This window comes from Anser anser (genome assembly GCF_964211835.1).
Source record: "Anser anser genome assembly, chromosome: 2".
NCBI classification, from domain to species: Eukaryota; Metazoa; Chordata; class Aves; order Anseriformes; family Anatidae; genus Anser; species Anser anser.
In genome coordinates this window covers 63762891-63788883 of record NC_139721.1, presented here as the reverse complement: position 1 = coordinate 63788883, position 25993 = coordinate 63762891, and the positions used below count along the sequence as shown (strand labels likewise).

General features: G+C 42.3%; 1 protein-coding gene across 1 annotated transcript; it reads right to left on the bottom strand.

Moving 5' to 3' along the window:
* Positions 1-770: 770 nt before the first annotated feature.
* Positions 771-25914, bottom strand: GLIPR2 (GLI pathogenesis related 2). The gene is made up of 5 exons (XM_083824531.1): positions 25753-25914; positions 14001-14109; positions 11778-11881; positions 3357-3434; positions 771-2327 (listed from the first exon to the last, which is right to left on the bottom strand). The coding sequence occupies exons 1-5, from the start codon at positions 25763-25765 to the stop codon at positions 2167-2169; spliced, it is 465 nt and encodes a 154-aa protein (XP_083680657.1). The 5' UTR covers positions 25766-25914; the 3' UTR covers positions 771-2166.
* Between the last annotated feature and the right edge of the window lie 79 nt (positions 25915-25993).

Below are 25993 nucleotides of genomic sequence, written 5' to 3'. Positions count from 1 at the left end.
GCATGAAAACTGTAGGGTGTATGAAGTGTGTATTGGGTCTATTTGAGTGGCTTGTGTTCCTTCCATGTCAGATTCTCTCTGACACCACCACACCACGGTCTTTCTAAAAAGCTCAGAAAGCTCACTTTCTACTATCATTCTAAATAAAGATAATGACTAAGTTGGTTTTGTTTTGTCCTCTCTTTACCTACATTACCAGTTCTGACATTAAAAATCTACTGCGTGGCAGCACAGAAAAATTCTGACTTGATTCACTCAAATAGATACATGCATCAACTATTCAAGTAATTATAAAGCCAACAGCAGCAATGTTATTAAAAAAAAAATAAATCATTTTTATACCATTAATTTATTTAACATTTCTCAAATGAAGGTTGAAGATGGGAAGGCCTCAAGACAACAGTCACTTAAATAGACACGTATATGTGGAAGTAAAATGACTGTTCTTTACTGAGAACATGGCAACCGAGAGAGGGAATGGCAGAAATTGAACAAAATACAAAGTAGGATTTCAACAGAGAAAGATGCAAACTTTTAGTGCAAACTTTCTGTAAAGAGGTGATGGCCATTTTTTACCTGCTTTATGATTTATCATTTCTTTGAATGTCTCTCTTTTTTCTTTCCTGCACTAGACTACTTGCTGTTTTTTGTTTGTTTGTTTGTTTATTTGCATGTCATTACATAAGTAATAAAGTCAAATGTTAACATCCTGGAAACAAAATCTAAAGATTATTCAACAAAGATTCAGGTAACAGCAAAGACTTCAGTAATTCATATTCAAAAATATTTAATTTTCAGATGTTCATTGTATGTGTTAAATTCTTGGTTACAGCAAAAAGTTTATAATATACAGCATCACAGTGACATATAATCAAGCCGTAACAGTGCAGTTTATTACAACTGTGTAAACAAAAAGTATTTCTGCAATGGCACTCTTCATGAACCAAATTCTGGCATACAGAATCTCAGAAGAAGTCAAATGAAACATTTACATAGAAAAGAAAACCCCAAATTAAAGTAGAATATATGAATCTGGCCAAAGTGTCCAATCCACATTTTTAAAGAAAAGAATGTGTCCTTAGAATTTTTGTTTGCTTTCTTTTAAAGAAATTAAATATGCTTTTTTTTTTTCAAGGCATCTATCCAGCATGACATATGTCTGCTATTATTGAATGATATGAACTAAGAACAAATGTTTCTTAATTATGATTTGGGAATGTTATTGTCTGTACAGTATGATACCTGCAGGAGATATTCCCTAGGAAATAAAAATAAGTTACTGAGAAATAAAATCCTAGATGCTCTCCAAAAGAAAATGATTTTATGCATCTAAGAAAAAAGGCACTACCTTGCTTTTCTGTAAGGGAAGTAAACAATTTGATTATAAGACAATGTACATACTGTAAACTGTAGGATGGGTGTGAGCTTGAAATATACTTCATCTGAAACAAATTTTAAATATTAGCACCTAAAATATAAAGCTAGGATTTAAACATTTCTAGTAGCTTTCTGGTCACACATTAGTTATAGCTAGCTTGATGGATACAATTTTGCCAGCAATATTTTAGTGTTCTCTGAGATCCTTTTAATGAAAACATACAGGTCTGAATTGCCCTACATTTTATACATGTACTTTTCATATGGGAGGCTTTGCATATGTTCCATCTCATCTGCAGAGAGCTGACCCCACAGTAGCAGGAAGTACAGAGAGAGCAAAGAATTTACAGTTATTAACGAATACTGGAAAACTTGAAATACATGATATAATTACAAGCTGGTATCTTCAGTTTACACAAAGCTACAAATTTGCTTGTTAAGAAAAAGACATTCAACATGTGCTTACTCACATGCTGACACAGAGTTCATGCAAAATATTTTTTTAAAAAAAAGAGGTAAAAAGAAAAACTTATAAACTGTTACCCTTCAGAAATACTGCGTATACTTCATCCTCAGACAAACTGCAGCCCCCTCAGAAACAACAGGGACCTAATGTGTAGATTGACTCAAGCAACATGTAATTGCTTCCTCTGTAATGAGAGGTGAACAGCAGTATCAAACAGGAAATGTCATTGAATTGTACTTCATTTCAAACACTGTCAAGTCCAAACCTAGGTTCATTTGTCGCTAAACAATACACTACCTTTTTTTTTTTTTAAAAAAAAAAAGTTATTTTCTTGGAGGAAGGACATTTTCTTCATAGTAGCCTGGATTTACCACATTTCCAGCTGGATCGTACCTAGCTACCACAAATGTAGAACCATCACTAGCAGATGCTTTTCCGACTCCCATCTTTTTTGTGTTCTTCCAAACCATTGCTGTGAAGTGGCCTGAAGAAAGAGAGAAATACATGCAGACATTTTAGGTGCTAAATCTTTACTATTCCTTTAAACGTGTGGAGGGGGGTGGGGAGAAAGAGACATACGAAACTGTTTTTTTCTCGAACAGGAGAGAAAACTGAAGGTGTGAAAAACAAAACAAAACAAAACCTCTACATCTAGCATTTTGTCTTGAAAAAGCCTGCTTTCATCTGGTTCCACTCTAGTGTTCCCAGTTCCATACCCTATTCCCAAACAAGAATACCTAGTAAGAGAATCATGAAAGACATAGTTTGATGAATATCTGACATAAAACTCCACAAAGACGTCATGTTTTTTACTTCCTGAAGTACGAACAGCAGTTCTACCACCTCATCTTCCCTCATCCTGCCTGCATGTGCAACTGTCGAAACTAGTACTGTCTTTTGTGGCTTCTTGTGCCTAGCTATACTAGTCACCCCCAAGCTGTTATCAGTCATTCCCCCTGTGCATGGACAAGTACCATGGGCGAAAACCAAGATTTTCTTCATCTCAGACAAGCTTGGGCATATCTCTTGTTTAATTCAAGGGACAATGTTCATTCAGCACCAGATTGTCAATATGCAGTTAATGACCTGTGGCTGCTCTCCAAACTATAGCTGAAGTAATCTCTGTGATTGCAGTGATGCAGCTTGGTAGAAGATGTGTCAATGTAAACAACAGCACAGTCCATTTAGTAAGACATCTACTTGATTCCAATTCAGTGGCATTTACAAATTAATTTGCCTTAAAAATAAGTTGCTTTTTAAGAACTTTGAAGTTGGAGAAAAAATACAATATATTAAAAAAAAAAAAAAAACACAGATTTTGCTTACTTCCTTATTTCTCACAGTTTTCTTTTACCCTTCTGTCAGTTTCTAACTTAATAATAGAACTTCCCCTATTTTTTATTTTTTCCTAAGAATAAGGTAGATTTTTGAAAAATATCAAAACAAGCAAAGCAGCCAATTTCTTAAAATAAAAGCTTTGCTTTTGAAGAGAAAGTGCTCGGTCTGAACTTACCTGTCCCCGAAGAAAAACCAGGGTTTTGAAAGCTGTAATTTTTTATTTCACTGTACCATCTGTCAGCCACATCCTTCCCTGAAACACAAAAGAAATGTGGAATCATGACAGGTCACATAAACACAAGAAAGTAGCTCACTTACAGCATGACCAGCAAGATCTTCTGTTAACAGCTGGTGAGAACTGTGCAACTGAAGGCAGGACTTCTGGAAACAGGAAGAAACAGCCTCTACTGAAGCAAAGTTTTTGAAATACAGGTAACATGGTAGCACATGTTACTTACCAAGTATCTATTGTTTTGCACCAGCTGTTGCTATACGGTTACTAATTAGCCCAATGTTTTTTGTGAACCACCTCCTGCCATCAGTTACTTGAGTTCTTCTCAGCTTCTAGACACAAACACAGTCCATCAGTTTCTTCACTGAAGTGCTAGGGACTATGTGGCCAGCACAGTCTGGCTCAAAGCTCGGGCAGGCGATTCATGAGACAGCTGCAGAACAGCTCATCCCAGTCCGGGGAGATCTCTGTCGTGAGGTGCTCCTCAGGTAGGATGGGGCTGATGAATCACAGATTGGTTTGGGTTGGAAAGGACCTTAAAGCCCACCCAGTTCCAACCCCCGGCCATGTGCAGGGACACCTCCCACCAGACCAGGCTGCCCAAAGCCCCATCCAGCCTGGCCTTGAGCACCTCCAGGGATGGGGCATCCACAGCTTCTCTGGGCAGTCTGTGCCAGGGCCTCAGCATCCTCAGAGCAAAGAATTTCTTCCTTGTAGGTGATCTAAATCTGCCGACTTTTTTACTGTAAAGCCATTACCCCTTGTCCTGTCACTACACTCCCTGACAAAGAGTCCCTCCCCAGCTTTCCTGCAGGCCCCCTTTAGACACTGGAAGGCCGCTGTAAGGTCTCCCCGGAGCCTTCTCTTCTCCAGGCTGAACAGCCCCAACTCCCTCAGCCCGTCTTCACAGAAAAGGTGCTCCAGCCCTCTGGTCATCCTCATGGAAGGAAGAAGGAAGTGAAATGAATGAAGAGCACTATACTACCACCAATTCTTGGCTGCAGTTAAAACTTTGCAGGGTAGAAGTTAGAAAAACCTACAGACGACAGAGACCAGTGTGGCGTAGCATTTGGATCTGGTGGGCTAAGAAGTCCGTTTTGCCCTTAACAAAACGTTTAACTGTCTGGCAATTTAACACATTGGGTTTTTAATACTTTTTTTTTTTTTTTTTTTTCTGCCCAGAACTGTCTGTAACTTTAAGCCCGGAAGGTAGTGAAGGCACACCTCCCCTGTATTAGATGAGTGCTCCTGTCATTAGGTTTCTACATACAACTTTCAGCAGATACTCCCTCTTGGGACACATTTGAAAAGACTTCAGTGAAAACCTTGCCAGGTTTTCTGAGCAAAAAAAGGAGGCCTTTGACCTGTGGATCCAGGTGTTTGAAGAGTTCCAAGCCCTTAGAGCTCCAAGCAAACCCAAGAAAAATGACCCTCCTGACATCCCTTAGTTTTCTGTGTTTTCATCAGCATTTAATATTTTGAATTTCTAAATGCATTTATTCTTAATGGTTTTCACTCAGCACTTGAGCCATGGGGGATTTCCACTTTGAGGTGCTGTAACTCAGGGTACTACAGACAGACACATTAAATATACTTGTTTAGGAGCTGGTACTGCATGGAAATCCTTATGTCCAGCACTGGCACGTGTCCTCAGAGGCATTCACTGACCACAGTTATTTAGGGATCACAACTGTGGTCAGTGGCATAGCACTGTCTATAGGTCTCTAATTGTGACATTTGCTCAAGAAACAATCCTCCCTTGTTTTGTGCTGAAACATTATGGAATCTGATAGACAAGAGCAGATTCTGATAATCCACAATGAATCTGGTCAAACTGACAGCACAGAGGGCAGAAGCTCAGAGCATAACTTGCAGATGCTGTGCACTCAAAGGTCAGACATTACTTCTTTTCCATTACTGTTTCTTAGGAAATTCTTGTGTCGAACATGGAGGGGGGGGGGGGAAGAAGGGACAGGTTTTTCCTTGAGCTACATCAATAATGAAATTTCTGCTTAGCATTCCAGGAAGTATGACACAAAGACAGTTCATCTCGTAACTGCCAAAGATGTTAAAACTACTGCCACGAAGAATGCTGGTCCCTGGTGGACCACTGGCTGCAGAACCACAATGACTCATGTTCTGCTATTTTGCAGCAAAAAAGTCATACGCTTGCACTGTTTAAGAAGTCAGGCATTGAGTCATTAACCTCTTTAGACTTCAGATGCTTATGAGTGCAATCTGCTAAACTGATGGCGCCGTTAACCTGGCAATCTGGCTGTCAGAGCTGTCACTGAAAAGAAAATATTGAATGAACTGCCATCTCTGAAAGCTTTGTGGAAGCACGATGAACTTATCCACACCACACAGCTTGTTAGGAATGGCATTCTCTTACTAAGTCTATTTACATTTTCTACATAAAAATGTAGCAAAACCTCTCTTGATTCCCAAAGTAATGTTTTGGAAATAATAACAGGTTCCTACTCTCCCTGTTCTCCCTGCACCAAACAACAAATCCTGTAGACCTGTTTTATGGCTGAAGTCTCTAGTGCAAATAAAATATCTGTTCATCTGTCACACTAAAGCTAAAATGAAGGCTGAAAATCTTGCAAAGACCAATCAATGTGCAATTCAAGGGGAAAATAAAAATCACACAGGATAAAAAACAAACAATCATCCTGTCCCACACCAGACTTCACAGCTATGAAGAATGTAGATGTGTTTGTGGCAAGCTGGGTGAAACAGAAGCACGGAGTGTGACAGCAGACATATCAGACCTTATAAAGCATATGTACTTTGTACGTACAAGTGCTTAAATAACTACACTACATAAATGAATTTTTACAGATGTAGTACTGCATTTCCACTGCTATCAAGACTTCACTCCATCCATTAATACAGAGCAAAAAGAGTAGATCAAGAGAAAGGCAACACCACTCTCTCTACTGTAGCTCTAAGAAGTGTATCTAGTTTCCATGCAACAAGAACTGAAACTCAGCATAATGGAAAGGTTGCAAGACACATGACAGTTCTGACTGAGTACCTCTCCATGTTTTTCGTCTGCCTTTTTTGTTTGTTTGTTTTGTGTTTTTTTTCTTTCTTTCTTTTTTTTTTTTTTTTTAAATGTAAAGAATACCATTGTGTGAAAATCTGGTAATGCCTTAATTCAAGGAAGGTGGCAGTGACATCAGGTAAGAATACCCCCACATGAAAGATAATGAGCACAGTTATGCAAGATAAGTTATGATGTGTTAATTCTCAGCCTTAGAAGTTAAGCTTGCAACTAACTTACTGCAGGCAGACAGTGAAAGTCTAGAGGCTGATAGCTATGCTCTCTGTTCAAATGTGAAGGATCGGGTTATCATTGCACAGTATTGCAGTTGTCCTTGAATGAAAGAGTCATTGCATCAGAGGCTGTGAGAAATTAAAGACTGACTTGTTCCTGGCAAGAGGGAGGGTGACCAAAGGACTAGGCAACATGTGAAAGACTCTGCCCTGAAATCAAGCTGAAGACATGGCTCAGAAGTGAAGGGGATGAACTGTATTTGTCAGATTCTGCAGGAGATGGAGGGTACCTGTGTGAAAGTTCCTACCATATGAGAAGACAGGCACGTACCTATTGATTAAATGTACTTTTCTTCTGATTTTTTGTCCCCTGGGGAGCAGTAAGCAATAAACCACCTTTGAAAATGACAGCTGATACACAGGTCACTGTGGGAAAACTGCCCTGAGCCCAGTGGTGAAAATGAACAGAAAGAGAACACAGGAGAGCAGAGTGCTCAGCCTAGCCCCTTGGATAGCAACTTGCATCCTCAGACATGCTGGTTTGGAGAACTGACCCCAGTATTTCCATTTCAAGTTATTACAAGATGCGTGATGCAGTTATATTCAGTGCCCATTGATTGACCTTGCATTTGAATGTTTCATTGAAAACAACTCCCATTTCTTCGCCCCCCGAACATGGGCTGATGATTGTTTGAAATGCGTTTCAAGAAGGAAAAAAAAAAAAAAACACGGAAAAGAAATCACACTCCCACCCATCATTGCAGATTATAGCAGAAATGACAGAAGTTTAATTCTATCAAAAACATCCAGATCTGTCCTACAGTCAGTGCTGCAGCTTCTCTTCCGTTGCTCCACTTGCAGAACCAATGAGTCTATTGCTCTTTCTTTAAATATCCTTCCTGTTTTCATCGCTGTTAACCACATTTACAGTTTCAACATTTTTTCAATGGAAACGTGGCTCAACTCCACCCTTCTCCTAATGATAGCCAACTGATGACCTGCTCAGATAGACTTACCAGCTGCTCACTTTGGAACAGGCTGAGTCTTACTCTGACGAGTTTTGTCAGTACCATGACTCTCTGGGCACAGCTACATCACACAAAGTTTGGTGCAAAGATCCTTGAATTCGTACCCAAGTATAGTTCTGATCAATACTAGGTACAGAATAAGCATAGTAGTGTTCATTTAGCATTTACCCAAGCTAAGAGCCAGTAATATGGCCGATCTGCCTGCTCCCCAAGCTGCCCCAGGTGGTTGGAGGCACACATAGGACTATCAGTCCTGGTGTAAGTTCCACAGAAGGAGAGAGAGAGAAAAGGGGACCACCGCATGCAAACAGGCTGCTGGTCAGTATTCTTGCCTGGCCATGCCATGCACATTATCAGAGCAAGCTGTCTCGTTGCCGTATTAAATTTCATTTATATCTGTTTTTTCTGGGTGAGGAGTTGTATTCTATGTGCATGTGTATGGGGGTCAAGTGCCAACAACTGGTAAAAGACCAAGGGCAGAGGGGACCGTGTGTCTGTGGTGCCAGCAACTAGAGCAAGTGCAGCTGCCGGTGTGCAAGCACTAGCACTGGAGGACTAGCTGGTGTGTAGCTGAAGGGGCCTGGAAGCCACATCTTTGTGGAGGATTCACTGCAGAAGCATGTGGCCACCACGGGGACAAGAGGACTCCGGGGAGCTGTGGGTGCATGGGTGGGACGGGCTGTACCAGCTGCTGGAGGGGGACTGCAGCCTCAGGGGTCTGTATGTCACGGTGCCAGCAACTGGGGAGACTGGGATCCAGGGGCAGTTACTGGGCAGACTGGGTGTCTGAGCCCAGCTGCTGGAGGGACACAAATGGGAGTTTGATTTCCATTACTGGAATATATATATTTAAAATATATTATTTTATGTTAGCAAAAATATATTGTTTTATTATATATATATTAAAAAATCAACTCTTAGAATATATATTTTATATGCATGTATAATTTTTATATATATATATATAAATATTATAGTGGACACTATATATTATAGTGGACCTTCATCATGACCAGCCAGAAAGGGGGACAGGACGAGGCCACTGGTGCTGTACACGTAAATCTGACTGCACCTATCTGTGTGGCCACCTGCATACATATGTGCATGCTGTGTATGCGTGTCTGTGTGTGCACACCTGGGAACACGTTCTCATCCTCACTACCAGTTGGAATTAAGGCACAAGGCTGTGGCAGCCCAACAACTGTATTTGGCTTCATTAACATTTAATTGCTCTGGGGCCAGCCTTACTGTCTCTTGTTATACCAAAGAAACCTTAAATCTTCAAGACAACTCACAGAGTAAGTTGTTAAAAACGTTCTAATAAAATTACAGCATACAGGTCACATTCAAGATCTATTTAAAAACCAGGTACCCCAAACCTCATATCTTTCTTTTATCATTTTTCTAGGTTTCGTTACCACAATCTCCCTTCCACCAGTCTGAGTGGAAAGCAGGAGATGTGGGTTTTAGTTTCACTCAGAAGTAAAGTAACTATCTGGATGGGAATCTAGATACTAGATAAATAGCTTTAGGGAGTAATCCTCTACTCCCAGCATTGTTCATGAGGGTCTGTTTATTAGCAGTACTGCATACACATGGTGTTGGAGAGCAATAGAGAACCACAGATGCCTCAAGGTATGCTCAGAAACAGTTCTGACTCAAAGCATGTGCCTTCAGGGCCGGTGCAGAAGGTACCTGCACTCTAGACCAAATCTGTCCCCAAACCTGGGGTCCTCCCATCACTGCATGATATCACCCAAACCCGTTAATTTCTCTTGCGAACTCCCCCATCAGCTGTAGTGTTTTCAGGGGCAGCACATCGCACTCTTCATGGCACCGTTCATCCCAACCAGAATTTAATCATTCAGCGCCTGCCTCCAACCTGCCGGTACGCGAGCAATGGCGCGAGGCATCCTAAGAAGCCTGACACACTACAGCTGCCAAGGCAGGCTGTGGTCTCTCGCATCAGTGGCAGATGACAGCTCACTTACTTGAACGCAGATAAAGAGAAGCCTGCCACGGAGCAGTTCCTGCAGGACTTGGAGGGAGGAAACAGCTGTCAACTATTTCTTGGATTACAGGGATAAACATATTTCCAGCTACAGCTTTAGGCTATGTAACTCCAAAATCCTGAATACAATGTCAGAGATGCTTGTGCCAGGAGAGGGTCAGACTAGAATGCCCTTATAATGTAAAGCTTAAATCTTTTCTGAAACAGGATATACATCTTCTGGCATTATTACGGAACTCCTTAAGAGTCAAAACAAACAACAGGATCGCTTTTTTACAGACAATACACAGTATGCTGGAGGTTTATTGAGTTTTGCTTTATCTGGGAAGGAAACTGGAAGACACAGACTCCCTTTGTTAAGCCCTTGAATAGATGCCTAATACAAATTTCAGCCTCATTGAGCAGGCTACCAATTAACTATCCAAAGGGAACTATATGAGAAAAAGACGAAGAATGAACCAGCTCCACAGAGGTGAAGACTAAGCCCAGAGAGGGGAACAACTTCTTTTGAAGAACTAGTTTTCTCATTCTGACACTCTGAATGATCCTGCTACATAGGAAATGGAGAACAGAACAAAAGAGGATGTAGCTTCATTTTCTTAGCAAGGCACTCAACCCCATGGATAACAAATAGCAATGAAATTGTTCAAAATTGGCAAGCTATGCATGGAAACAGTGCATAGAAGAAAACAAATGCGATCCAGAAAAGGACTGGCATTATAAAATTTATGGAAGGATTCGTGTGTTTTTCTTCCAGCTCTCTGAAAGTGAATCCTGTTTCTTTAACCTTGGGGGAAGGAGCTCAGGCCATTAACGCAAACAAGAAGGAAGAAGTAAGCTCAGCCAGTGAGTCATAGGCACTGTGCAAATTTTGCCATACATCTGTGTTTTCCCATGCTATTCTGAAGTCTTGCCTCAGACTCTCAGAATGGACACAATGCCAAATGTTAGTAGATCCAGTTGTATTTTTCCACCCCGCTTTTCTTTTTCAATATGAAAACATATCCACTAGGGCCTACAGCTGGCACTTGCAAAGGAACCTAGCAGTTCCTTTTTTTTTTTTTGGAACTTTTACACCCAGGGACCTGGGTCTGAAACTCAGTTCCTAAAATTGCCAAGCCCTTAAAATGGGACCTACAGTCTGCAGAAACGAGCTTCAATCTCCTCTAGACTGTGCTGGGAATTCCAGGGGCGGATGGGAATAAAGAAGGCAAGTGGTGACTTTTAATACACACCACCTGCTCTCTCGGCAGGCAGGGGCGTTAACCCTGCACGCTGGAGGAGGAAAGAGGGAAGAGCCTGCTGAACGTAACTCTAAGTGCTCACCACAGGCTGCCAGCACGGCCAAATCTCAGCTCCTAGGGCACTCAAACCGAAAGCTGTCAATTGTGTGTTACGTTTATGATCAGAAAATGCATGGAGCACTTTGTCTTCAGAAACAAAGGCAGGGAAAAAGGTTCAGGGCCTACTGACAGAGCAGAAGAGACCAGATGCTGCTGCCCGATACACTTGCCTCTCCCTCTCTGGCTTCCCCTCACCTGTTTGCCCCCACGAACAGGAACTGCTGTGGTGTATGCAATTGCCACATTTCCATCTTCCTCACCACAGCTGGCCTGTGGTCAGCCCTTTCTTAGGCGAGGGCAAACTAAGGATAAAGGTGAAGAACAGGGCACCGACAGCTTCCCTCTCTCCTGCCAGGGACAGAGAAGTAGCACTCCAAGTAACGCCACGTCTGGGACAAACAGAGCAGCCCAGCCACCAAGCCCTACATCCAAAGGGACATAGAGCACTACAGGAGTTCATTACCCCTTTGGTGCCTATGTGCGTTTCTTGCTCTCCGCACGCGCAGGTGACTGCACACCAGCATCCTGCCCCCATGCAGCATGGGCTGGGCTGCGGTGGCTGCTTTTTCAGAGCAGAGGAAATGGGGGTGCCCTTGCAACCAGACAAGGCATCCAGCTCGTTCATGCCCTGAGCCCAAAGTACATGAAACAGGCCATTTATCTAGTGTCTGTGAGACAGCAAGAGAAGAAGAAAGTTTACCTGGTTGATCATAGGATGCCCATGCCAGGTTTTCTCCGCATTTTCCATTAGCAGACTCGGAGCTGTGTTTGAGGACCCTCGTGGTAGCCAGCTCTTCTGCATACCTAGCAAAGGAATCCACACATCATGCCACAGACCACAGCCAAGTTGCTTCAAGAGAAAGGGTGATGGTGATTAATTCACTCTAGATCAGGCAGTTGGAAGCATGAGACTTGTGTCTGAAATCATCACCCTGTGCTTCATTACAGTCAGAGATAAACAGACACCTGCTGAGGGTGACTCAGTCATCCTAAAACGGGGATCCAATAGTCAATTTATTTAGCCTGCCTCTATTCTTGGGACTGAAAGTAGTAGAAAATAGGCCATTTTCAACACAAGCAGAGAAACAGAGCGAATTAACCAGAGAGAGACCAGATAATTACCAACAAAGATACAAGATATATCCAAAAGTAAAGGTGAGGCTCTTCCTTGAATTTAAGATTGTGCACAAACTGTCTTGACAAATATGAGATTTCTGATATTTCATGTCTGCTATTCAGAACAAAACATTTCTGGTTCTTGCCACCAACCAGTTACACCAGTTTCCAAACATGCTTTTAATACTTAAAAGTAAGTTACAGGCAGCAAACAAACAAAGGTTTCCTACTGCTGCTCGCCACAGTGAGGAAAGTCAGCTGAGACTGGAGAGGATTGTGAGGAATTCCAGAAGAACCTAAAAATACCCAGGAAGGGCAACAGCACACTTAGAGATAAATGTGGAGCAATGCCTGTTTGGCAGAAATAATCTGAACTATTCATATAAATTGATTCGTTCAAACCATCGGTAAAAGTTTGAAGAGACAAGAAGTGTGGCTGACAAGTCAGTGAAATCTCTTCCTCGTTGTGAGGCACCACGTAAAATGGGAACAAAGCAAACCTCTGAAGAACAGGAAGAAAAACTCAGAAGATTACATAGGTATGCAGATGCATCACTGGCATTCCAGAAATACTGCATCTAGTTATCGTGGTGTCTCAAAAACTGGAAAAAAAGGACAGAATTAGATTTTGATTGCTGCCAGAGGGCACATCAACAAGCCATGTACATGGTGCGCTGTACAGCACATCACCTGGTAGGGATTTCTGGTCTGGGCATGAGGGGACTGTAGCATCTGCATGACAGAGCGTGACACTATGCTGAGACAATAAACTGGGTTCTGGAAACACTACAGCTTCTCTGGCTCCCGGCCAGCCAGCATGGAGAACTCTGCAAAGTTATGGTAGAAAGCCTAATGGGAGAAGAGATGTCACATTTGCAGGGATCAAGCTGACCAGTCTTTAGCTATTATGTGAAGACATTTATATTCTGAATAGTTTAGTCATCATTTTCCCCTTCAGGTATTTCCTTTGTATTGTGAAGATCTATTCCTCAGCCTGAAAAAAAAAATGATGACCAGGTGATGTCCAGAGGTCCCTTCCAACTTCAACTGTTCTGTGATTCCATGAAAACTACTTTGAAAAAATGTTGCTGTAAAGGGAAAGGAAATAATCTGGTTTTCACATCTACAGGAAAGAGTAGAAGTGGTAGTGGACTAAAATTTCTGCAAGGAAGGCTTAAATCAGACAGTAGGAAGTTGGATCCACTGTATGCTAACTGTACATTAGGGAGTTTGTACAGTCTTCAGCACTGGAGAAGAGGTAAGGTGCGTCCCTCCTGACAGACTAGGGAACAATGTTATACTGACTTTGCTTTTGTGGAAGGAAGACAGAATTTGATCTGAAATTACTTCTCTTTGATTTCATTGATCTTACACCAGTCATCAGTTCCTATCATGAAAGACTTATTTTCTGCACTATTTCAGCAGCAGCAGAGGTTCTTTTGCAGATAACAGTGCATCATCTGACAGAGATGGTGGTGAAGCATGTTTTAGGCAACTACCCTCTGCAAAGGAGACACACGAGTGTAGAAAGGTTCAGCCCATGTCTCGAAGAGGGTGCAAGGAAGATTCACACACTTGTGGCCAAAGAAGTGCCTGTGTGACTAGCCAGTGTTATGTGATAGAGAAAGAAAGGAAGAAAAGATTTGGGTAGGGAGACAAAAAGAGTAGGATCCTTCACTTCCCACCCAGTAAGCTTTCATTGAATATCAGCATATCAAAAGGCAAGTATTTTTGCAGTATGCACAGGCAAGCCTAGCCAGTAAAAGTGACAGAAATGTCATTAAAGAAAAGAAAGGACTGAACTCACTGTTGGGCTCCTCTGTTTAACTTCTTGCAGAGTTTTAATGGGGGGACTCCGTGTTTCTTCCTGTAGTCATTGTGTGCTTTCAAGACCTCTTCAGCAAATTGTTTGGAAGCTGAAATCACATCAAAAAATTGGAAAGGTCTGTCAAATACAGACATCAGAGAAGACAGAAAAACATACCCTGTAGACTAAGATCCTGGAGAAGGCTGGACTGAAAAACAGGAGCATACCATGCTCATTACCTACGAGTAGGATGAAGCGAACCATTAATGCCTTCTGTCCAGGAACTCTAAGAGACACTCCCAGTGGGATGGTACAGATACACTAAAGGTTGAAGAAAACATGAACCTCATTCCCTTCTGCAACAGCAAGGTGATTTAAAGTTAGTTTGACTGACTCTCATTTCAAGATCTCTATGCGCTGCATGGCCATTTCAAAGAAATCAGAGTAAGCAAGGATTAAGTCCTTTCAGGAGATACACTAAATATGCAAATTATTATCTCGGTATGCAAGAATTTTTTGTATCAGTCAAGACACTCCCAAAATAAAATGGAGATATTAAAATGTGTAGAAGTATGCAAAGGCTTTGAAACACACAGCATTCTTTGTAGGCGCTACATAGCACAAATTCACAGAACACTCCAGATGCACCTGTGTTTGGCTCAGGATGAATAATTGTCACAAACAGCAGGTGGTAACGAAGGAAATGACTGCTGGGGAGGATTTTTCTTTTTTTAATCCCCTGTGCTAGAGTGTATTTGGTAAATATCTAAATTCTGAATTTATTACAAAGCTTTAAAAAAAAACAAAAACATTTTCGTACCGTTGGTAAACCTGGGAATTTCAGCAGCAGCAGGCAGAGGACAAGTGCTAACTCACAGCGGCAAACCAGGTGTGATTCACTTTGATGGCAATGTTCTCTCTCTTTCTTTTTTTGTGGTTTGTGGGTTTGTTTTTTTTTTTTTTTTTGCCTTCCTGAATATTTTTTCAAGTTTCAGGAAAAAAAAGTATCTAATAATCTTCCCTGGAATTGGTCACCCGGTGGAATTTCCTTCATCAAGAGAGATTTGGAACCTGAAGTAGGGTATCAGGACAGACAGAGAAGTATTTTTTCACTTTTATGTACTGCTGAAGCTTCTGAACAGACCAAGAGATATTTTAGTATTTACTCCATTTTTACTGTAATACAGTTTTCTACATTTATTAATGCAACTTGTGACATAATTTCTGACATATTTAGTATCAGCTTTATAATTCTATATTCTATTCTATAAATCTTAATAATCATAAGTCCTAATTAGATAAGTCCTAATTAGAAGGACTCCCATCATTTTCCTTGTAAGATATTTTCAAAGCCCAAATAGATCTCATGACTAGAAAGTTATTCCTGTTATTAACCTTAGATTTCTCAAGTTTCCCTCATTGCTCGATTTTAACAACTATAATCACTCATCCCCTCCTTTATTAGCTTGTACTCTGTTCTCTTGTTTGTAGTGATGCATTCTCCCACAGTGTAGCTGTCAGCGTGCATATACAGCTCTTGCAATGCTTTTCTAAGGTAATTATCCAACCTACACTCACACTTTTAGCTGTTGCCAGAGTTCTCGCTAGTTTTAAAAACAGCTTCAAGATAATATGGTGACCTAAGGTAATCTCAATGTCCAAATGCACATAGAAAGCCATTACTGTCTCACTCAGTGCCTTTTAACTTTAGAACAGAGTATGGAGTTGAGTTGGTCCATTTCTCTGGACCAAAGTGGTGCTGTGGGCATAGACCTAATATATTCTGCATCAACACGCTTGCGGGCTAGATTTATTTTTTTTTTTGGCAAAAAAAATTTGTTGGCATAAGACAGCTGAGAATTCAGCAATAGGAATCTTGTTGAGTGAGATGAGGTCTGCCCACCACATTCCTCCTCTTAGGTCTGCCTTCACTTTTGTGTCACAAATTGCATACCCTCAAATAAAACAGGCACACCCACTTCAGTGGGTAAGCACCCACACACCCCTTGCTAACAAAACTCCTCCATCATCCTTATTGCCACTGCTCACAGCTCGCTGATGCTATTGAGCCAGGATCTTAAACCTCTTATCTGCTGCATCATGGCCCATTTCTAACGCGTCTACCCCAGGTTACTGAGGAAAGCAAGCCTACAGTTGACTTAACTTCACTGATGCAGGGGTCAGTCCTTCTAGCAGGGACATTTTAAGATAGCCCACAAATCAGAGAATTTGAAATGCACAGCACTGGAAGTTGCATCCCATGCATCACAGTTGCATCCAGGCTGCCTCTTTTTCTGCACAAAACCATCTTAGAGTTTGTGGCTGTTATTGCCTGGACTTAATTTCTCATCTGCTCAGCATTAAATAGCAGATAAACAATCTGACCTGCAAGTATGAATGTTTTTATTCAAGTGATTTGTTTTTGATTGCAATAAAAAATTTCAAACTCTAGGAAAAAAAGCTTGAAATTAACTGAAATGCAGCCTTTTTCAATTGTCAGTCCATCTATTAACAGACATTGCACAACCCAGCTCTGTGCTGACATTTTGATCTACAAAAGGCCAACAAGACATGAAAAAAAAAAAAAGACAGTTTCTTCCAGCTATAGCAGACACCACTCTGCGGTGCCTGGGGGCCTTTCCCTTCCCTTCCCTTCCCCAAAGGTGGCTGCTATATAAACACTTATCTACAGTGACTCAAGCTCATGTGCTAACCACCTCCCTCTCTCCACTGCCTCTCCTCTGTGCTCCGAAGCATGGAGAGGGACGCCCAACTGCCAAATACATTTCAGATTTGTTCTGGAAGACATGTTAAGTTTTTCCATTTTAATCAATGTTCCATACACTGAGAAGCCAGATATTAAAAGTGAGAGTTAACGGGAGTTTTCAGGCTCCCACCCAAATGCGAATAGCTTCCCAAGCAGCTCTGGAGATGTATTTTTTTTCCCCCTTCACATAGGCTGCTTAAACTGCTAGAAAAAAATATTTCCTACTGCCAGGAAGTTGTTTTTGGACATGAATCATTACACGGCTTAATAGATAAAACAATTAAAGCTATTAGCTACAGTTGTTTGTTTCTCGTTATTCAAACATTTACCTGTTTTAGATTCCCCTGGAGCGTTGCCTAAGATATGACAGCACATGACAACGAATTTACAGGCTATGATGTAGTATAGACCACCTTGTAGTATAGCACACCTTGCAGGCTTTTTGGACTTTCAGGTTCATTGATCAGCTTTGTTTGAAAAAGTATGCAGAGGCATCTAGGTTGACTTTTCCCATCAGATTTATTTCCCCGAGTATTATATTTCACCATTCTTTTCCTTCCTCCAAGCAGTGCCAACCTACTCTACCTCTCTCAGGTGAAGTGCTCTTCATGCCTGAGTCCTTCCTGCCTTTTCTCTTAACCTTGTCTTCTCCTGCTCTGCTCTCCCCTTTGTTTGGCCACCAGAACAGAAGCGAGTTATCTGAACACATCCTCCGTGATACTGGCTGCTCTGTATCACCTCTGCAGCCATCAGCTGGACCTACTCCACTGGTCTTGCAAGATGACATGGGGAAAAGTTAACAGTAAAATATTTCACAAAATACAAACACAAAACTGCTCCACCCAATACCTACACAATAGATATGCTGTGGGTAGCCCTTATGTCACAATTCAGGGCCCACAGCATTATGCCAAACATACACCTGAGTAGTAAAAAAGACACATGTTTTTAATGGCTAAGTATCCACCGCAGTGATTCAAGGAAGAGCATGGTGTCAATTTCTAGAAGTGTCATTGTCTTCTCAATGCTCTTTGCCCTATTGTTTATGGGTTAATCTTCACCGGCAATTTTGTACTTTGCGTAGATACTAAGTTTTTCTTTTTGCCTTCAGATAATTAACACATAACAGAGTCAACAAGAAATGGACCTCCTGTAGAATCCTCCCCAGAAGCGTACCAAAATGCCTATCTCAATATATCTTTGAACCATGACATAGACCTCACCTTTCCACTCTGTGTGTGCACTGCAGGTAAACGAAGACAGTGACCTCACCTTTCAGTTTTGCCCCAAAATTACTAATTAGAAGGGTAATCATGTAGCAGCTAGAACCACATTTCTGAAGGCAGATGAAAAAAGCGCTTCAAAGAACCCATTCTTTTGGGAAGAGGTAAATGCAAAGAAACTGATACCAACAACTTTGGTGATGTGACTCATATTACCCAGGATACTGCACATTATTTCGACACTCCTTCCTGCCCAGAGCACAGGGAGGAACATTAATGATCCAGGCGGAAAGAAGTCAAGTGTCAGAATACATGGAGTACACACAAAGTGGACAAAAAAACAAACAAACATAAAATTTAACTGTTTACAGACCGAGTATATCTCATCTTTAAGAATGAAATCTGTTCAGTCCCCCTTGGCTGTACAGAACTGCTCTACTCTAACAGAAGAAATGGAGCATGGAAAGATCATGCAGCAAATACAGTTTTTAATATGCCCAACGGCTTTGTGAGAAAATTTCTTAGAAGCTTTAGGAACTACAAAGTATTTATATGAAGAATTCCTTTATTACCCTCCCAGATATGTAAGGATAACTCTATTTTGACAAACTTCTCAAAGTATATTAACAGACTGGAAGCAAACAAACAAAATTGTTAAGTAAAAACCACCTCAGCCAATGACCACATTGTCACCTAGACCTAAAAGACCTGGTATATTTATTATCAGAAATTTTTGTCCTCACTTGAAATCATTCTCTAGAAACTAGCCACAGCTGAGTCTCTCACACAACAAGCATACTGCTTCTCAATGGAGAAATGATGGCTATTTAACATGAGAAAGGTTAAATGAAGACAGTTGCACCTCTGTTGCATTTTGACTCTGTGCTTTGATTTGAGGACACAAATGCTCCATAGTGTTTTTATGCTGGTTCACCTCTGCAAAGCCACAAAAACCAAATATTTCATGTCTCTTACTCCATGTGTTTGACTGCACCTTCTTGCTCCCCATCTGGGATAAAAGTGTTTTCACAGACCGGTCCTTAAAGCTATTCCTAAATACATCATTCGGGAGCATGGATCTGACATGCCAATTCATGCATCACTTCCAACCAAAAAAAACTGACGTCCTCCTGTGCCAAACTCCCCTATACTCTAACAGAACTGTCTGATTGCTTAGAAACACAGAGGAAATGAAATCATATACACATTTTGAAGGGAAGGAAAGATAAAATGATACCATATTCAAAAACCATTATATCCTGGGTGGGGTTTCTTTGTTTTCTTTTATACCTTTTAACCAAGAATACAATAAAGAGGCAACACCTCCATCCCATACAACGGGCCTTTATGGGGGATACCATAGTTGTTGGTAACCTATTTCCCTTCCAACCTGAATTATCCTATTTCGAGTTAGCAGAGAAAATACTGCTTAAGGGCTTGCAAAGAACTGGGGTTTATAATTAGACACAAGTTTGAATGAGAGTAGTTTCCTGGAACTTCATTGTGTTTAATCAGTCTGCTCAAAATAGCTTTCCCCTCAGTTCAGGAGATCCCATTTCAGGGAGAAGATTCTCTGATGCCCCTCAGCACTCAGTTATGTCTTAAGTTTTGCTACACCCCTGCCTATCACTGGGATGAGCTTCAGGACAACAGTAAGATGCTCAAGTAAATTGAATCTGACGGACACACTCCCCACTCATTTTATTATCCACGTTTCCTCTACAGCAAACTGGCAGCTTAATAACCTTGCATTACCTGTGCCATGTGATGTAACACATTGTTCCCCCTCTCCCCCATTCCCAATTTGAGGCATATTGCCTGAGAATATGAAACCACTGCTGTAATAATGTTTCAATGACATTAGTCATGTCACTGTTTGATTGCAAATCCTATTCTTGCCATAATAGACAGTGCTGATTACTTCCTCACTTAAGGCCTTTTATAAACTGTTAGGCAATTGACTCCACTGATTAAAAAGGAACACCTGGTAAAACGGGAAACTTCACAGCACAGAGAAGCAGTGGAGCCTTCTGAGATAGATATTAAAAAAAAGCTAATCAGTCTTGAACACCGACAAAACAAAGCTCTCTTTCATTTTTTGTGGGGGAGAGTGACGCGGGAGGAGAAGTGCTTTGCTTGGAGCCCCTCTCCCCTCCAAATAACGAGACCAGCAAACCTTCCAACAACCAAGTAGCTGCAATCATGGAGTGGTCATCATGCCTAAGACTGTAAATGACTGCTCATCAAATCTAGAGAAGCCAGTGTTGGCTTTGCATGAGAGATAATCAGAGAGCATTATTTTTACCACTATTCTGCTATAGAGGACCACTAATATTGTAATCATGACACACATGCACAACCCTTGAGAGACGGTTAGTGAGTAAACTGCTAACCCTTTAAAAAGGCTGAGACCCTCTCATTAATAAGGCCTTATATTCTTAAATCTAATTGGACATAATTCCTAGGGTACACATGGTTTGAAAACCAAAGCCCCAAGCAACCTACTGATCACACTATGCAGGAGGACGAAGTGAAGCAATCTTATTCATTTCTTCTCTTCTTCTCTCCCCGACGTCCTATTTATTGAGAGTTATTAATTACAGTACTTTCTGAAGAAATAAGGTGTGATTGTATTCACTAGTGAGCAATACCAGAAATCAGACTTCCCTACTACCTAATCTGAGCTTCAGCCACTGGGTTTGCATGACTGCAACATGATCCCCAGCTCCTCAGCAATAAACAACACTCTTAAGCCCCTAACTCATTTGAACGCGCTACATGAGAGCAGTTCGAGAGAAGATACCCCCCATGGTCATAAGTCGTCATACAGCTGTGATATAGAAGATATAGAAGAACAGTTGTGGTCTGAACACCAAGAAACACGATTTCATTGTGCAGGGATGGAGCACTGGCACAGGCTGCCCAGAGAGGCTGTGGGGTCTCCTCCTTGGAGATCTCCAGAAGCCGCCTGGACGTGGCCCTCACAATGTGAATTAGAAGATGGCTTCCAAACCCCTGCACTACAATGGTGGCATTGCAAACCTTCAGAAGGACAGTTAACTTAACCACTTCATACAGCTCTGTAACAAATATAATTAAAGCCGAGACCAGGCAAAGCCCACATGATTTCTGCTGAAAGCCAAGGTTCACTTTGGTAACTTCAGTTCAGTCAACACAGAATAATACTAATTAATATTTGTGGTGGCCTTAACTAGGCCCATGTTGTCTTCCCCCAAAACACCCACAGCCACTGCCATCTCTTACAGGCTCATGCCTGCTTGCACGTGGGCCAGTTCTGAATGAGAATTATCAGCCACGGGCTTGGCCTTGCCTCCTCCTCCTCACAGGGCCACACAGCCTGACTCAGACACAGTTTCTGTCCAGACCTTCAAAGACTGGCCAGAACTTGCTTATGTCTGCCTGTAAAAACACAACGTTGATATGCTTCAGCTAATCTTTTGGAGAACAGAATGGCCTTTACCAAAACAGCTATCTGAAATATTCTGCTGGCCTGTGGAGATAGGCAATGAACGACTCAGCAGTTACAATCAAGAGACTCATTTTCTCTTACTTTTGGTTCCTGTACACAGAGCAGCAACCAAGGCAAATTCAAATTCAAACAAGATAGAAACTAACAGTTGTACTGTTTAAAGAAAATGAGGTCTTATGTTGAATGTTTTCACTAATTTTCAGTAATAAAATTTTTCTTCACGCTTAATTATTTTTGAGAATGATTTCTTGAGGGATGTAATAAAATTTTTCTTCACGCCTAATTATTTTTGAGAATGATTTCTTGAGGGATCCAGGAAGGAGGGTTGATGCTTTTTGATGTGCAGCAGCATGGCATGGGAAACCTCGGTAGGTATCTTTGTTAACAGAGACCATCCTATTCTGTCTCATTCCTTGTGAGCCACTTCATGCTTGTTTTGGTGCTTATCTGCCTTGACCACCAGGAGCTAAGGCGACTAATCTAGCAGCAAACAGGAGTAACCACTCTTACAAGGGACGGCTGCTGCGCCACTGGCCAGTTGTCGGCCTTCTCCTCTGCCTAAAATATGATTATAAAAATTAGGCCCTGAATATTGTTTGCTAAAGCCTGATGCCTTCCTGGCAGATTTTCCTCTATTTCCCATTCACCGAACTTGAACTGAGTAATTAGCATCATCTACACACAAAAACTGGAGAAGTATGACTTTTTAAATTGAATCAGGTTGATTTTTGAAGGGCCCTTTTCCTACTACTCCTCCAATTCAGCTGGGATGTAAAAAGAAACTGCCAGTAACTTGCATTAATCACAAGTTCTGCAAATGCCCCAGTGTTACCAAACGTGCATGCTTGGTTACTTGCAGTTTAGGCATTTATTTCCTCTATCCCCACGGGTCCTGCAAAACCAGCCGACACAAAACGCATCATCATTTTGTCAGTCTGCAAGTATCACATTTCTCAGAAAGCAAACAGGTCATTTCTCCAGGATCCTTGAGCTTTTGTTAAGAGCTGCTGCAGCTGTCTCCTCCCGAGATGCCGAGTGCAAGCTTTCCCTTCAGATCAGCCGAACATCCCTTTTCTACCCTGCTCCAAATATGCATCTTCAAAGCTGAAAACCAGCACATGCTTCTCGGGAAGCCTAAAGGCAATGAGGAAAAACTGCACTGAGTTTGATTCATATCTCTCTTCTTGTTATTGGAACCCCTTCGTGGCCCTTGCTTATGTTTTCACTGACTCAACGCGCGGCACAGTGGGTAACTCCCAGCCACCTCTTTGGAGACCCACCCACATTTGCAGTGGCAGGAGGGGGGGGGGGAAGGAAAGAAAATAAGGAAGCCAAACACTGTAAAAAAGATACCCAATATTTACTGAGCCCATTCTTCTCTTTGTCTGAGTGTCCTGCACCCCGCAGCCAGGAGTCAAAGAGCACTCGATTCCCTCCCCATCACCTCTGCTGGGATTTCAGAGGGCGAAGGGGGCGAGATCCCTTTCCCGGAGGGGAAATGGAAGAAGTGAGACTTTCCACAGCCTCTCTCGGCCACGTCCCCAGCCATTCCAGTGCGGAGGAGTGGCGCTGGCAGCCAGCTGCCTTCCTGAGCAGGGCTGGCAGCTGCTGCTGTGGATAACCCCTCCGGGCCGATGGCTGCTCCGGGACCCCGGCCTCCGCGCACAGCTGCACGGGGGTCAGAGCTGTGCCGCGACGAGGCTCGTAGCAGCACGCCAACAAAAAGTGCAGCCAGCTCACCATCGGCTCGTTTCCTGCTGAAAACGCTCACCCGTATTTTTTGGGAGGGGGTTGAGATCTCACGGGAGGGGAGCCCACACCACCTGCTAGCCCAAATGCTGCGTAAAAAGAGAAGACCAGTGGGAGGACAGAGGGGGGTCCCCGTGTTTTGCTTCAGTGTTTGCAAAAGTTGTCTCCATGGGAGGCATTTTTCTGAGTCTGATGGGGAAGTTTCAGTATGCACTTGGTTTTAGCAGCCTGCAGCTTCCAAGGAAGCTGAGTCAGAGGTACTGATGTCTTCCAGCGCTCAGTCTTATTAAGTGAAGCAAAAACACTGCGACGTCTGTAATACTCACAAAGAATTATCAAAATTCCTGCAAGGAACTGAGATTATAAGCAGCAGGATTTATCTGCCTGGGGACGCTTAGGATCTCAAGATAAATTCACCAAAGATACAAAGGTAAAGAAACTGCTCTGAAGACATTTATTCTAAAATAGAGAGCCCCCAGTTTATGTGAATTAGGGGTGCTCTAATTCACAAATCATGAATTATTCACTAAATTTATGCCTTCAGGTAATCTCTGCTGTAGTCTTTCTGATCCAGGAGAGGAGCATGCACTCTTTGGATGTCACCAAGAGGTCAGACGGGTCCCAAGCTGTTATGTTTCCACACATCCCAGTACAGAGAAACCCGCCCACATCTCCTAAGCCAGCTGTGTATCCTCAGTAGTACCATGGCTGGAACACGCCATGTTTTACCCAAAACACAGAGGACGCTGTACTCTTCCTAATAGCTGCTTTCACCCATTCAAAGGCAAACAACACCGAACAACCTCAGACGGGAATTTAGAGACTTCATGGCGGTGAAAAGGGCAGATTTAGTCAATGAACCAATTGTCAGGACAGGATCTCTGATTGTGGTCCATCCAAAAAATACCTCATACAGTTCAAAGGCAGCAACCTGGACCCAGCTTGCCATTGATTTGAAAAGCATGACACAAGTGAGAAAAAAAAAATAAGATGTACTTAGATCTTAAGCTCTATTTGTATAACTTCTCGGAGAAGGAAACAATACCCAAGCCTCCGTGAAAGAAATTTCTGGTTTGCCTTTGCTCCTAATTTTGAAACAAAGAGCTGGTGTGCAGGGCTAATAGCTAAAGATAGCAATTGCCTTACAACTGTATTAGAAATTTGCAGAGACTGGGCATTAAAATTAAGAGATTATGATCTGTTTGGGATTGTGAGGGGCACATCAAGTCTCTACTGCCTTTGCCCAACCAACTTTGCTAACGTAGCACAGGGATGCTAGGCGTATCTGGCACTTGTACCTTTTATGCCACTAGCAAGGAACTTCTGAACACGGTACTGCTGAGCGACTTGAGTTATTTAAAAGGTTGTAAGGTAATTTTGCTAATCCCAACCCACTTGAAAACACGCAGACTGCAGGCCATGGGGCCGAGCCCGCACACTGGCAGCTATGTGGTGCTAAGCCTGGGCTGGCTGTCAGGCTGCCGCCACATGCCGGGCAGTAAGAGCAAGCCCTGCAACAGCCACGTTTTCAGAGGGCTCAGACTTCATACGGCTGCTGACCTTTAAAAAGGAAAGAGAAAGAAACCTCAACACACCCATGCTGGGGCCCATCAGAATGTTACCCTCACACAGATTTCCCTCAAGTTTCCCTGTGTTTTTAAGTGAATTTTCTGAGACTTTTTTAAGTGGATTTTACCAAGCATGTCCCACACGTACTCTTTATGAAAGGACAGGTAGATAACATGCCACCAGGCTCTGACTAGTTACAGAAATAACATCCTAACCACAAGAACAAGAATAAACCGTCCAGTTTCATAGCAGTTTCAAAAGATCAGCACAGATTTCCAGGCTCTAGGCACGCCTCTGTTGGAGGGGAACTGCTCGCGGCTCTAACAGGACAAGGGTGGACCAAGCCCTGGGGCGTGAGCTCTCTCTTTTTAAGGTCTCCAGCTTCTAAGGCAGCCTCAGAGGGGTTTTCTCCAACACAGAACGCAGGACCCAGGCCCACAGACAACAACGAGCAGGCGATAATGCAACCAACAGCCAGCAGAAACAAAAAATCTTCACAAAAATCTGCACAGCTGGGGAAGAACTTTTGAGCCCAGCCAGCCTATACTTGGTGAAAGTGTAACCAGAGCTTAAATCTAAATCCTCCTGAAAGAAAGGGCAATAAAAAAGCTTCTCTCTCCAAGCCAGCAAGTCTGCGGACTGTCTGCAGCACAGGAAGTTTTGTCAGGCAGCTATACACAAAGCATTATTAATGCTATCAGGCTTATAATACAACCTCTACATTTTGCAGGTTTGGGGGGGTTGCTTTTTCTTTTTTACCTTTTTTTTTTTTTAAATGTAACGGTCCCATTTCACTGTGTCATAGAGAATGCTCCTCCCAGCCTGCAACACGCACAAATGAAAGCAGCCTGCTCAGAGAAAAGCCACTAATGCTTCGGGAACGCTTTCGCAGCACAAAACCGAGCGATGCCATTGTAAGAACATGCAGCCAACTGCACAGAAGCATTTGCTCACCTGATTTTCCCATGATCAAGTTGTGTGATGAGTTGTTTTTGTTTTTTTTTTTTTATTTCACCTGATGTCTCCTCTCTTGATGGAGTTTTTCTGCTCAGCGCCGGGGATGAAGGGCTCGTAATTTCAATGCAACTTCACTCTGCTGCGACTTCTGCTGGAGGAGCTCCGCTGAAATAACCCGTTACCGCCCCTCTGAAGCCTGCCCCTGCCTTATAAGGAACGGGGACACTGCTTTTTTTTT